This window comes from Lycorma delicatula, chromosome 1 (assembly GCF_047948215.1).
Source record: "Lycorma delicatula isolate Av1 chromosome 1, ASM4794821v1, whole genome shotgun sequence".
Lineage (NCBI taxonomy): Eukaryota > Metazoa > Arthropoda > Insecta > Hemiptera > Fulgoridae > Lycorma > Lycorma delicatula.
Window position 1 is genome coordinate 239,365,692 of NC_134455.1, and position 14,408 is coordinate 239,380,099.

Below are 14,408 nucleotides of genomic sequence, written 5' to 3' on the forward strand. Positions count from 1 at the left end.
TGGTTGAATTCCTGGGCAGGCAGGAGATTTTTCAAATGTTAAAAATTTCATGTATAATATTTTTATACAATTTTTACTGCTACTTATAGTAATTTATTCATGAAAAAAATCAAACTCACAGTAACATAACAGTAAAAATACATGAAACCCAGCTCAATATTTCTGAAAATGAAAAAAATTGTTTCACCTTTTTTGTGTACATAAAAGTAAAAGATTAATTAATAGTCTTTAAATTATTCTTAGTGTAGGTTATATGTTTTATTTATTAATTTTCTATTTTAATTTAATATAATTTATTCTGAATCATTAATATTTTTAAATGAATGTTTCATTTTTAACCTTTAGATGTACGTATGTACATATCTGATCTAACATGTGTAATTTTTTCTGTCTCTGAGACCCAACAGTCCTTATAGATAACACAATATAGGTTGTATGAGAGTGGCAAAAAATTAAAAAAAAAACAATTTTTTTCAATATGTCTCTCTCTCTCTCTCTCTCTCTCTCTGTGTGTGTGTGTGTGTGTGTGTGTGTGCATGCGTGCGCATGCATACATACATACATGCCTGTTTGGACTTTACCAAAGATCATTTACACCAAAACATTTTTTCTGTGTCATCAAAACATTTTTCCTGTATCAATATTTTTCTTAAGCAATCTCACAAACATTAAATTATGCAGTCTTAAAATGTAACTTTCATATGTAGTAAAAAATCAAAACTGCAATCTTTCTTTGTCTTTAGATTAATGCTGATAAATTCAACTTAAATTTATTAGGGATATAACTTGTATTCAAGTTGTATTATGGTTTTGTTTTATGTAAATACATAAAATTTTATGGCTTATAATTTAGTACTGTACTCATTTTGTAGTATGCCTGCATAAATTGAAGTTCTTATTATGTTATGTGCATAGTAAAAAAATCTTAATCACAAATAATAAATAGGAAAATGATCAATATTATCTGCAGATCCTATGCATTTCTATATAAATCATAGCAACCACTATTTAACAACCATTTATTGAATAGAATCAGATATATTTAAAATGTATACAATTTAACAGAAATTAAAATGAACAATATCACCATTTTCATTAATGACTTGTCTGATTCTATATTCATTATTGATAAACTACAACATATTACATTTTCTTAACCCAGATTTAACTAACATTTCAACAAAGGAAGCACTATAGTTATCAACACAGATAGAACTGTTGTGGAATCGGATTACATTAATGGTAAGAATAAAGTATGTTACAAAATTATTCACATGAAAAACAACTGATTGATTTTTCTTAATTTTCTAAAAAAAAAACATTCTAGCAACAATGCATTCTGCATGTAAAAACATGTTTAAAACCTGCTCTATATGATAATGATAATAATAATAATGATAATAATAATAATAATAATAATGATAATAATAATAATCATTTATAAAAATAGTACCTATTTAAAATCTGCATCTGTAAATATAATATGGTATCTGTAATAACTGGCAGTATATAAGTATATAATTGTAATATATAATAATTAATATATATCCTGATATATCAACAACAAACTGTATTAAAAAATCTGTATTAATAAAAATGTGAACAAACAGAATGCAATGTCACTATGTTTTATACATGATCAAAATGTCTATAAAATATTTATAATTGCCTTTATTTCAATGTTTTTGATATTGTTTCCATTGGAAAAGTATCGTAAGAATTGCACCACTTTTTTACTTGAAAATTTAATATATTATGATTATTTGTTCAGTCCACGCACACATTTACTCAATCATTCACATTACTTCTTTGTTATTCCTAGCTGTAATTAATTGTTTACATATACAATCAGAATTGTAACAAATTGGTAAACAAGAATCACTCAATTCCCTTTCACAGGAAATGTAAATACAAGTGTGTCTTTATAGTACTTGTAAATATCTAAAAAGACAATTTGTCATTTTCACACTCAGTTGAATCTTAAAATGTTTATTTATCAATTACATTAGAGAGTATCTCCATCAGCAACCGGCTAAGAATGCTTGTCAGTCTTGTCCGTTCTGTTGCTGAGATGATTGTTGGGTGTCATCATGGTGCCTTGGACTCTTCCTCGTATCATCATCTTCATCGTCTCTAACTGAACTATTATGAATGTTAGAATCATCTTTGGCAAAATCCAAAGGCATTGGACTGTTCCTAATAGCTTCTTCTTTGGTGTATTCCAAGGGATTCATATCATTTCTCTGACTCAGTAATTCATCTTTCACAAAATCTAATGGGCCAGGATGATCTCTGTTTTTTTCAGATTGTGGAAGGAGGTGAACCATTCCAACTGGAACTGGAAATGATGCTCCAAAGTCAGGATAAAAGTTGCCTGTAGGGTAGGGACCTGGATTGAAACCTGGAGGTCCAAGCATGAGATCAGGTTCAGGACCTTTATGGGCTTTGGATGCTGGATTGTTATTATTTGATGCTAAAGGCCCAAGTCCTAGTAGATCTAGTGGTCCTCCGAGGTCACCAAAGCATTCTTTTTTTAGCTGTTCAAGCTTCAGAGATTTGCCATACTTCCCTCGAACATACATAAGTAAGCTATTATAAGGAATACCAAAGATTCTTGATGCTTGAGATGTTGTCATCTTTTTATTCCACACATGTTGAAGTGCTTCAGTTAGTTCTGCATTTGTCCATGATCGTGGTGGCCCTCCACGTGGTGCACTATGTTGTCCCTTTGGCCGTCCTACTGTTGTTACTACATCATACTTTGCACTTCCTGTTGAAATAAAAAATAAATAATTATACATTTACCTGAATTGACAAATTTCAACTGCGATTAGATTATTTATACAAAAAGTTAAATTAGGTGAAGAAATAAAGCCTAAACTGAATTAAATACAAAAAAAAAAACTTATGTTGTCAGTGTCAAATTATCTGAATATAGTTGATAAAAATATATCTATTATGTTAAGATTAGGGTAGGCTTTGAGATATTAAGACAAAGAGAGGAAATAAGTTTATTATTTAAATTTGACCTTATCTTATCGATAGTTCTGGTAGGTAAAAGATTCCCTTTTGGCACACTGGAAGGCAGAGGTAGATTTCACCAGGGTAAAATAGGAGTAGGTGAACGAGCTCATATCAAACATTACTTTCCATATTTTATGGACAGTATGTTTTCTCATTAGACTGCAAGCAATTGTTAGATTTATCAAGACTTTCTTATGATTTTTCCTGAACTGCTTGACAATACACCTATTTGAGAATTAGTAGGAGATTCTAGGTTTGTCTCTTTGTATTGATAAGAAAAAGACAATGTCTTCAGAAAGTTTTATTAAAAAACATGTATAAATGTAACAACAGTGATGTTGAGAAGATAATTTGAATATGAATTTCTAGAAAGATATGTTTTGAGATAAATACAAGTTTCATGATTAGTTTTCCTAGAATATCATATCATGTAAAAGGTGAAAATATCATATCATAAAAGGTTCAAAAAAGGAAATGATAACACCTAGATTAAAGAAATGTAATTCTAACTGCATGGATTTGAAAAATTTTTAGGTAATGATTTAGTTACTTCTGTTTAGATTTTCAGATTTTTCTGAATGGTAAAATAAAATGAAGATCTACCACTCTGTCAAATGAAATGAGATGAACGAGTTTGAGGTATGAAAAGTGAAAAATCTTACACTACTACAGTGAATAGTAGAGAAGACAAATGCTGGTAATTATTTTATGATATCATTTTTCGCCTCTGATTTAATTCTTGTACAAATAGGATTTTGACTGAAAAATAATTGTAATTTTGTGTATTAAAATGTGCAATTCATAATTATAAATTTTCACTTACTTTTCTTTTTTCCTGATATATGATGATTTTCATTTCTTGGTTCTGGTAGTTCATTTAGTAATGAGTTTCTACAGCTTTCTATACCAGGGAAGAGTCCTACAAAAAAAATAATACAGTTGTCAAATTTCATTAATGTATTTAATCAGTCTTCTAAATTTCACATACGTCAGTTTAAAAAGACAATAATCTACTTAAAAAAAGGGTAATAAATTGGTCATCTTTAAATCAATATCAGTTTTCTACATGCACCACAAATTGCAAGTCCATTCTCTTTAATGTTTTACATCATCTCTGGATAAAGAATAGTTTGAGAGGAAATGGAATTTTCCTCATAATATTTTTTAGTATTGCAGGGAATAATATCAATACTGTAGTTTTCTTTTTTGTGTACAGAGTCTTTTATGAAGAAGTGTTCTACCTGCTACCTGCTAAGATAAAGAATGCTTATTCGTTTCTTAAAATGTATATGTTGCAGTAGAAACCAGTATGTGACATAAATTACATGTTAATTTTTGAATTTGATTTTTGGTTTAGATTATAATATTACCTTTTTTCTGCTAATTTTTGTCTGTTTTGTTTTAAATGAAAATTAAATTTCTTAACCCTTTATTAAGAAATGAAAGAGGGGACCAACTTATAGAGTTTTGCACGAAGTATAATTTAGTAATTGCCAACACCCAGATTAAAAATCATAATAGAAGAATATACACTTGGAAATACCAGGCGATACTGCAAGGTATCAGATAGATTATATCATGGTTAAGCAAACATTTAGAAATCAACTCGTTGACTGCAAAACTTACCCTGGAGCAGACATTGATAGCGACCATAATTTAGTGATAATGAAATGTAGATTGGGGTTTTAAAAACCTGAAGAAATTGTGTCAGATGAATTGGTGGAATTTAGAGAAGCTTGAGGTAAAGATTTTTGAGGAGGACATCGCAAGAGGTCTGAGTAAAAAAGATAAGGTAGAAAATGAAGAAGAAGAAGAATTGGAGAATGTTAAAAAGGAAATTTTTAAATCAGCAGAAGCGAACTTAGGTGGAATAAAGAGAACTGATAGAAAACCTTGGGTTTCAGACGATATATTGCAGCTGATGGATGAACATAGAAAATATAAGAATGGTAGTGATGAAGAAAGTAAAAGTAACTATTGACAATTAAGAAATACTATAAACAGCAAGTGCAAATTAGCGAAAGAAGAGTGGATTAAAGAAAATTGTTCAGAAGTGGAAAGAGAAATGAACATTGATAAAATAGATGGAGCATACAGGAAAGTTAATGAAAATTTTGGGGTTCATAAATTAAAATCCAATAATGTGTTAAACAAAGATGATACACCGATTTATAATATGAAAGGTAAAGTCGATAGGTGGGTGGAATATATTGAGGAGGAAATGAATTAGAAAATGGTGTTATAGAGGAAGAAGAGGAAGTTGAGGAGAATGAAATGGGAGAAACAATAATGAGATCTGAATTTAAGAGAGCATTAAAAGATTTAAATGGCAGAAAGGCTCCTGCAATAGACGGAATACCTGTAGAATTACTGCACAGTGCAGGTGAGGAAGCGATTGATAGATTATACAAACTGGTGTGTAATATTTATGAAAAAGGGGAATTTCCGTCAGACTTCAAAAAAGTGTTGTAGTAATGATACCAAATAAAGCAGGGGCAGATAAATGTGAAGAATACAGAACAATTAGTTTAACTAGTCATGCATCAAAAATCTTAACTAGAATTCTATACAGAAGAATTGAGAGGAGAGTGGAAGAAGTGTTAGGAGAAGACCAATTTGGTTTCAGGAAAAGTATAGGACAAGGGAAGCAATTTTAGGCCTCAGATTAATAGTAGGAGGAAGATTAAAGAAAAACAAACCAACATACTTGGCGTTTATAGACCTAGAAAAGGCATTCGATAACGTAGACTGGAATAAAATGTTCAGAATTTAAAAAAAATTAGGGTTCAAATACAGAGATAGAAGAACAATTCCTAACATTTACAGGAACCAAACAGCAACAGTAATAATTAAAGAACATATGAAAGAAGCCGTAATAAGAAAGGGAGTCTGACAAGCTGTTTCCTATCCCCGTTACTTTTTAATCTTTACATAGAACTAGCAGTTAATGATGTTAAAGAACAATTTAGATTCGGAGTAATAGTACAAGGTGAAAAGATAAAGATGTTATGATTTGCTGATGATACAGTAATTCTAGCTGAGAATAAAAAGGATTTAGAAGAAACAATGAATGGCATGGATGAAGTCCTACCCAATAACTACTGCATGAAAATAAAGAAGAACAAAACGAAAGTAATGAAATGTAGTAGAAATAACAAAGATGAACCACTAAATGTGAAAATAAGAGGAGAAAAGATTATGGAGGTAGAAGAATTTTGTTATTTGGGAAGTAGAATTTCTAAAGATGGATGAAGCAGGAGCGATATAAAATGCCGAATAGCACAAGTGAAGCGAGCCTTGAGTCAGAAATATAATTTGTTTACATCAAAAATTAATTTAAATGTCAGGAAAAGATTTTTGAAAGTATATGTTTGGAGCGTAACTTTAGGTGGAAGTGAAACTTGGACGATCAGAGTACTTGAGAAGAAAAGATTAGAAGATTTTGAAATGTGGTGCTGTAGAAAAATGTTAAAAATCAGATGGGTTGATAAAGTTACAAATGAAGAGGTGTTGCAGTAAATTGATGAAGAGAGAGGCATTTGGAAAAATATAGTTAAAAGACAAGAGAGACTTGTAGGTCACATATTAAGACATCCTGGAATAGTCACTTTAATGTTGGAGAAACATGTAGATGAAAAAAAGTTGTGTAGGCAGGCAATGTTTGGATTATGTAAAACAAATTGTTAGGGATGTAGGATGTAGGGGGTATACCAAAATGAAATGACTAGCTCTAGATAGGGAATCTTGGAGAGCTGCATCAAACCAGTCAAATGGCTGAAGACAAAAAATATCCTTTATTAATTTTCACTTGACTTCAATTAAATCAATTTTCTCAGAATTAAATTCTCTACAAATCTTGTTGTAAACATCTACTTGCTAAAGTATTTAACAAACTAATTTTACATTAAACCTAAAAACATGTGTTTTTTAACCATAATTTTTTGTACTTGACTACAATTTTCTTAATGTTACTGGAGATACAGTTCTGGGACTTATTACTTTATTTTACTGGCCAACAAACTTATATACTCCATATCTATATATGTACCACTCCACTACATATATAGTAATGCTCAATAATTTGTATTTCAAGAATTCAATATATTCTCACTTTATCAATGCAGCAAAAATTAGAGCAATATTTTCTATTCGTCATTAAACAGAGCAATGTCAGATATAAGTTTACATGAATATTCTTTTTTATTTCCATCAGTAGAACACATATCTTAAAAAATTATCTTTGTTTCTTTGCAAGACATTGTGTTTTTGTAGAATTCCAGCAACATTTTTATACTAGTGCTATGGACAAACAACATAACCTGTTCTTTTTCTTACACAGCTTATATTTATGATCCTATATAAAAACTATAACAATACCTAGAATCTTCATTGGATGAAAATAGGTTGATGGAAATTGTTTAATTTAGCTGTGACAGATGTTTGAAAAATCCATGCGAAAATAAAGAAGGCAATTTTTTAGAAAAAATAGTTTTAATTGATCAACATAATGTCTTTTTAAGTTTGTACATTTAGTCTGACAATGCTCAAGTTTTTGATCTTATCCTTATAGCATGGTACATCCAAGTCTTCAAAGTATATAGATGCTATATTATTTTCAAAATAATCTTCAAAGTAGATAGATAGCCCTTTCTAGATTGTTTAACGTTTCTCCAGAAAGTCAATGAAGATTGTGCTACTAGGATTCCAAAAGACAGTGGTTATCAGCTTTCCTGCTAATGGCATGGTATTCACTTTCTTTGGACCAAGTTTCTCACTTGCAACTTACTGCTTTGACTGTTCTGTGATAAAAGTTTCATAATATTTTATGAAATGGTCCAAAAATTCCACTTGATTATGTTGAAACAGCTTCAAACTGTGCTTAGAAATTTTTACTTGTTCACACAATTATGAGCAGCTATCTTACAGGTAGTTTTTGCATGTTAACTATTTATGTCAAGTTTGATACACCTGTTCTTTTGACTTTTGCGATGTTTATTGTCTCAGGAATTCTTCCCACTTTCAATCTTCTACCTTTCATCCCTACATCACTGATAATATTTTCAGCAGTTGCAACCTCAAGGCATCTGAAATGTTCATTTTTGTTTGAGTTCATACTGACCACTCTAAAAAAATAAAAACATTCACAAATTGTTGTAATCAATGGAATAGACTCATCATAACATCTATCCACCATAATGTCTTGTGTGGTTTCAGAAAGCAATATTTGATCACCACATGAAATTATTTTCGTCCATTTCACAGATTACAATACTTGGTACCTCCTCTATGAATCATGAGACCTTGCCGTTGGTGAGGGGGCTTGAGTGCTCAGGGATACAAAGTAGCTGGACCGAAGGTGCAACCATATCGGAGAGGTATCTGTTGAGAGCCAGACTAAGGAATGATTCCTGAAAGAGGGCAGCAGCTCTTTCAGTAGTTGTTAGGGGCGTGAGTCACAATGACTTAAATGGCCATATCAACATCACTCAGTCCTCTGAGTACTGCGCAGCTGAAAGAAATGGAAAACTACAGCTGTTTTTTTTTCCAACAAAATGTGGCTCTCTGCATTTTCACATATCAATAATGGAGGCGCCTTCCTTGGTAAAATATTCCGGAGGTAAACTAGTCCCCCGTTCGGATCTCCGGGTGGGGACTACTGAGGAAGGGGTCACCAGAAAATTAAAAAATAACATTCTACGAGTCAGAGTGTGGAATGTTAGAAGCTTAAAAAAGGTTGGTAGGCTAGAAAATTTAAAAAGGGAAATGGATAGGATAAATGTGGATATAGTAGGAATTAGTGAGGTTCGGTGAGAAGAGGAAGGCGACTTTTGGTCAGGTGATTTTAGAGTAATTAACTCAGCGTCAAATAATGGGCAGGCAGGAGTAGGTTTCATGATGAACAAGAAGATAGGGAGGAGAGTGGAGTATTTCAAGACGCATAGCAGTAGAATCATTGTAATAAGGATAAAATCAAAACCTAAACCGACAACGATTGTTAACGTCTATATGCCAAAAGGCGCCATGATGGTGATGAGGTAGAGTGTGTATACGAAGAGATTGATGAAGCAATTAAATACGTAAAAGGATATGAAAATTTAATAATAGTTGGAGATTGGAATGCAAGCATTGGAAAAGGCAAGGAAGGAAATATAGTGGGTGAATACGGGCTGGGCAAAAGGAATGAAAGAGGGGACCGACTTATAGAGTTTTGCAGGAAGTATAATTTAGTAATTGCCAACACCCAATTTAAAAATCATAATAGAAGAATATACACTTGGAAAAAGCCAGGCGATACTGCAAGGTATCAGATAAATATTATCATGGTTAAGCAAAGATTTAGAAATCAACTTGTTGACTGCAAAACTTACCCTGGAGCAGACATTAATAGCGACCATAATTTGGTGATAATGAAATGTAGATTGGGGTTTAAAAACCTGAAGAAAAGGTGTCAGATGAATCGGTGGAATTTAGAGAAACTTGAGGAAGAGGAGGTAAAGAAGATTTTTGAGGAGGACATCGCAAGAGGTCTGAGTAAAAAAGATAAGCTAGAAAATGTAGAAGAAGAATTGGAGAATGTTAAAAAGGAAATTCTTAAATCAGCAGAAGCAAACTTAGGCGGAATAAAGAGAACTGGTAGGAAACCTTGGGTTTCAACGATATATTGCAGTTGATGGATGAACGTAGAAAATATAAGAATGCTAGTGATGAAGAAAGTAAATGGAACTATCGGCAATTAAGAAATGCTATAAACAGGAAGTGCAAACTGGCGAAAGAAGAGTGGATTAAAGAAAAGTGTTCAGAAGTGGAAAGAGAAATGAACATTGGTAAAATAGTCGGAGCATACAGGAAAGTTAAGGGAAATTTTCGGGTACATAAATTAAAATCTAATAATGTGTTAAACAAAGATGGTACACCAATATATAATATGAAAGGTAAAGTCGATAGATGGGTGGAATATATTGAAGAGTTATACGGAGGAAATGAATTAGAAAATGGTGTTATAGAAGAAGAAGAGGAAGTTGAGGAGAATGAAATGGGAGAAACAATAATGAGATCTGAATTTAAGAGAGCATTAAAAGATTTAAATGGCAGAAAGGCTCCTGCAATAGACGGAATACCTGTAGAATTACTGCACAGTGCAGGTGAAAAAGCGATTGATAGATTATACAAACTGGTGTGTAATATTTATGAAAAGGGGAATTTCCGTCACACTTCAAAAAAGTGTTATAGTAATGATACCAAATAAAGCAGGGGCAGATAAATGTGAAGAATACAGAACAATTAGTTTAACTAGTCATGCATCAAAAATCTTAACTAGAATTCTATACAGAAGAATTGAGAGGAGAGTGGAAGAAGTGTTAGGAGAAGACCAATTTGGTTTCAGGAAAAGTATAGGGACAAGGGAAGCAATTTTAGGCCTCAGATTAATAGTAGGAGGAAGATTAAAGAAAAACAAACCAACATACTTGGCGTTTATAGACCTAGAAAAGGCATTCGATAACGTAGACTGGAATAAAATGTTCAGCATTTAAAAAAAATTAGGGTTCAAATACAGAAATAGAAGAACAATTGCTAACATTTACAGGAACCAAACAGCAACAGTAACAATTGAAGAACATAAGAAAGAAGCCGTAATAAGAAAGGGAGTCTGACAAGGATGTTCCCTATCTCCGTTACTTTTTAATGGATGAAGTCCTACGAAAGAACTATCGCATGAAAATAAACAAGAACAAAACAAAAGTAATGAAATGTAGTAGATATAACAAAGATGGAACACTGAATGTGAAAATAGGAGGAGAAAAGATTATGGAGGTAGAAGAATTTTGTTATTTGGGAAGTAGAATTACTAAAGATGGACGAAGCAGGAGCGATATAAAATGCCAAATAGCACAAGCTAAACGAGCCTTCAGTAAGAAATATAATTTGTTTACATCAAAAATTAATTTAAATGTCAGGAAAAGATTTTTGAAAGTGTATGTTTGGAGTGTCGCTTTATATGGAAGTGAAACTTGGTCAATCGGAGTATCTGAGAAGAAAAGGTTAGAAGCTTTTGAAATGTGGTGCTATAGGAGAATATTAAAAATCAGATGGGTGGATAAAGTGACAAATGAAGAGGTATTGCGGCAGATAGATGAAGAAAGAAGCATTTGGAAAAATATAGTTAAAAGAAGAGACAGACTTATAGGCCACATACTAAGGCATCCTGGAATAGTCGCTTTAATATTGGAAGGACAGGTAGAAGGAAAAAATTGTGTAGGCAGGCCACGTTTGGAATACATAAAACAAATTGTTAGGGATGTAGGATGTAGAGGGTATACTGAAATGAAACGACTAGCACTAGATAGGGAATCTTGGAGAGCTGCATCACACCAGTCAGATGACTTAAGACAAAAAAAAAAAAATACTTGGTAGACACAAAGGACTGTCAATTATATATATATATATATATATATATATATATATATACATATATCTGATTGAAATTTGGTGTATGCTTCTACATGAGATGCAGGAAATGAAGAATGACCTCAACAGTGTACCATGGAGTACCTTCTCTTGACTTTGTATGGGCTTATAAAACAACCTTGGTACAATATAATAAATTTATTTCACAATATTAACATGATATTGAACAAAAAAAGGTAATGTTTTCTTTGAAAGGGCATGTACACAGTGATCTGACTCTTCTATCAACATAAGTTTTTGAGAAGATCAGGAAATACAATAAGAAACAGGAAGGCATGCATTTTATCAGTAGATTTAGCACTTGTATAATTTCATTAACATAGAGACAAATTAATTACTTCAATAATTACAGGGAGGGGAAGGAAAGAATATCAGAAAGAACTGATTAATCTTTCAAGAATGTAATTTACAATTATCAAATATAATGTAATTGTGGAAGAAAGGCAGTCAGAAAAGATGGATCCATAAAGGAATTTACTCAAGTGATCATTTTCGCTTGACAGAGGCACTAGCAAAGGTGGTGATTCCTAAACAGAATGGTATCTATGTACAAGAAGAGTACAGGTGACCAAGGGAGTCTGAAAAAAAATTTTGAGTGTGTCATGGAATCTTTCCTGCACTCTTACAGTATGAAAGGACTCCCCAAAATTGAATATTTTCTAAGCAATTCTAAATTTGCCTTGACGGCAAATTTATGGGCCGTCCTTTACCACTGAAGCAAGTGTAACAGGAATTGTTTTTTTACATATGCTGCATCTATAACTGACTGCAAGATGGACCAGAGAATTTTATTTGGTAACAAGATGGTGGTCCTCCTCACTAGCGTAACTATGAACGGGATTTGGTTGATTGGTGTTTTCTCTAATCGCTGGATTAGTCGACATGGACCTGATGAAAAGCTTGTTTCAAGTTGCCCCCAAGGTCACCCAATCTGAGCTCATATGATTTTTTCCTTCAGGGCTTTATAAAGGATCTTATGTTTGTACCTCTGCTACCTACTGATCTATCTGATTTCAGGCACAGGATTGAAGATGCTGTCATTTTCATTACTCCAGACATAGTGATTAAAATATGGGATGAACCTTTACATCAGTTTGAAGAGTGCTACGTGATGAAAGTTGCTGAAATTGATCACCTGTAGGTAAAAACTCTAAGAATTATCTTTTCATTTTATTTGTGATTCATTATTGTAGGTCAAAGTTAAGAGATATCAAATAGTTTTACAACCCTGATATTATTTTTTGTATACTCTGTACTTTATGAATTCTTGAATATCATTCCCCTTTGATAATCTTCTGGTTATCTAACCAAAAATTTTCAAGTGTAGCTTTTATCCATCTAATCAAGACCTACCTTCAAAGTTTTTCGTTAGACAGTCACTATAATAATTACTTATCTTCTGTTTGGTAAACAATTGTGTTTTTTTTTTTATAACTGAAAAACATATCCTTCCATAACTTTCTGTTCTTTGCATGAATTTTAAGTTGTGTGCAAATAATTTTATTAATTAAAACTAATTTAATTATTTAATATTAAGATTTTTTGAGTTTATCTTACCAAGATGAGAATCCAAGGAAAACACTGCAACAAAAACACAGAACTCATTAAGCATCATAAGCAAGATAACTCCGCATTACCCATTACAGTAAGAATTCAAAAATTATAAAAACAAAATTAACAAATACTGTGGGATTTTATGTGTACATTTAAAATATGAAATAATGATACTGAATACGCTCAGTCCTTTAACTCAGCATTTGTTAGTATAAATGAAGTATACTTTTTATGAATGCTATAGTCAATGTTACAAATTTTTAAATAGTTGCAATAATCAGGATGATTTTTTTGTGTTTGCCTATGAATATAATCTATGAATTTGTCTTAATTTATATTCCTTAACAACTGTATATAGTATGTTCAAAATCTGAAATTTTATTTTTTGCTAGCTATTAATTATTCAAATTTTACTTGTAACTAGAGATTTCCTATAATCTTGCAGGATTGTTTTTATCAATACTTAGTATTGTGGATAGAGAGGGCTGAGTAATGAGTGGAAACTGTTAAAAGACTCTTTTTGTGGTGTAATTTAGTTACATCATACACACAGCTTGTAGAGGTTAATGAAACAGAAATCCCTCAATCACATGATTGTTATAATTAATTTGGCTAGTTTTATGAACTGTCAAACAATATTTATTCAATGCCAGACTGAGTAAAGACAGATCCAAAATATTCTTCTTCGTCCAAAATATTCTTCTAGAGTTCATTACCATATGTAACGAACTATTTACCTCAAAGAGAGTTAATAAGTAATGTGAATTGTGTGAAAACTTAATGCAGAACTCAGATTCAATCTCATTACAGATATTTTTGCTTTTACGTGGATCTATGTACATCACCATGAGCACCAATGTATCTCTGGGATATAATTAATGTGAATGTCTTAGGTCTTAGTGAAACTAGTCAGAGACATTAAAATTAATTATTATATTTGATATCTGCCTTTGAATATGACTAACATCAAAATTGTCATTGTCATCAGAATCCATTGTGAGGTACTATAATTAAAAAAAATATATCTTTTTTCATCTCAATTGGTCATCTTTTAGATGTGGTGAGAGAAGATATAATGTTAATAAGAGGGAAAAAATTAAACAAATTAGTTTTATTTATCCTTACTGGAGATTTATTAATAATTCTATCTTTAATTAAGAATTTTTACCCAAGCTCATCTTAATATTAAAATTTCTACTTTAGAACTAAAATATTACTTTTAATATTTAGCTCTAAAATTACAACATTACAATTAAAATTATGTTAGTAATAATCAATACTTTAGGTATTAAAAAAAATAAACAAGATAAATTCACTAGAAGATTGTTTCTATGATTTAATCACCAGCAGAAAGAGAAAAATTA

The 14,408-nt window shown here is 31.5% G+C and overlaps 1 protein-coding gene across 1 annotated transcript in view; it reads right to left on the reverse strand.

The window, feature by feature from the left end:
* Positions 1 to 1,728: 1,728 nt before the first annotated feature.
* lov (BTB/POZ domain-containing jim lovell protein) overlaps positions 1,729 to 14,408 on the reverse strand; it is a 230,493-nt gene continuing 217,813 nt past the window's right edge. The window contains exons 9-11 of the mRNA XM_075354833.1: positions 13,048 to 13,071; positions 3,848 to 3,943; positions 1,729 to 2,770 (exon numbers count right to left, since the gene is read on the reverse strand). Of these exons, the coding sequence (XP_075210948.1) occupies positions 2,046 to 2,770; positions 3,848 to 3,943; positions 13,048 to 13,071 (845 nt within the window). The 3' untranslated portion in view covers positions 1,729 to 2,045. The remainder of the gene's footprint in view (positions 2,771 to 3,847; positions 3,944 to 13,047; positions 13,072 to 14,408) is intronic.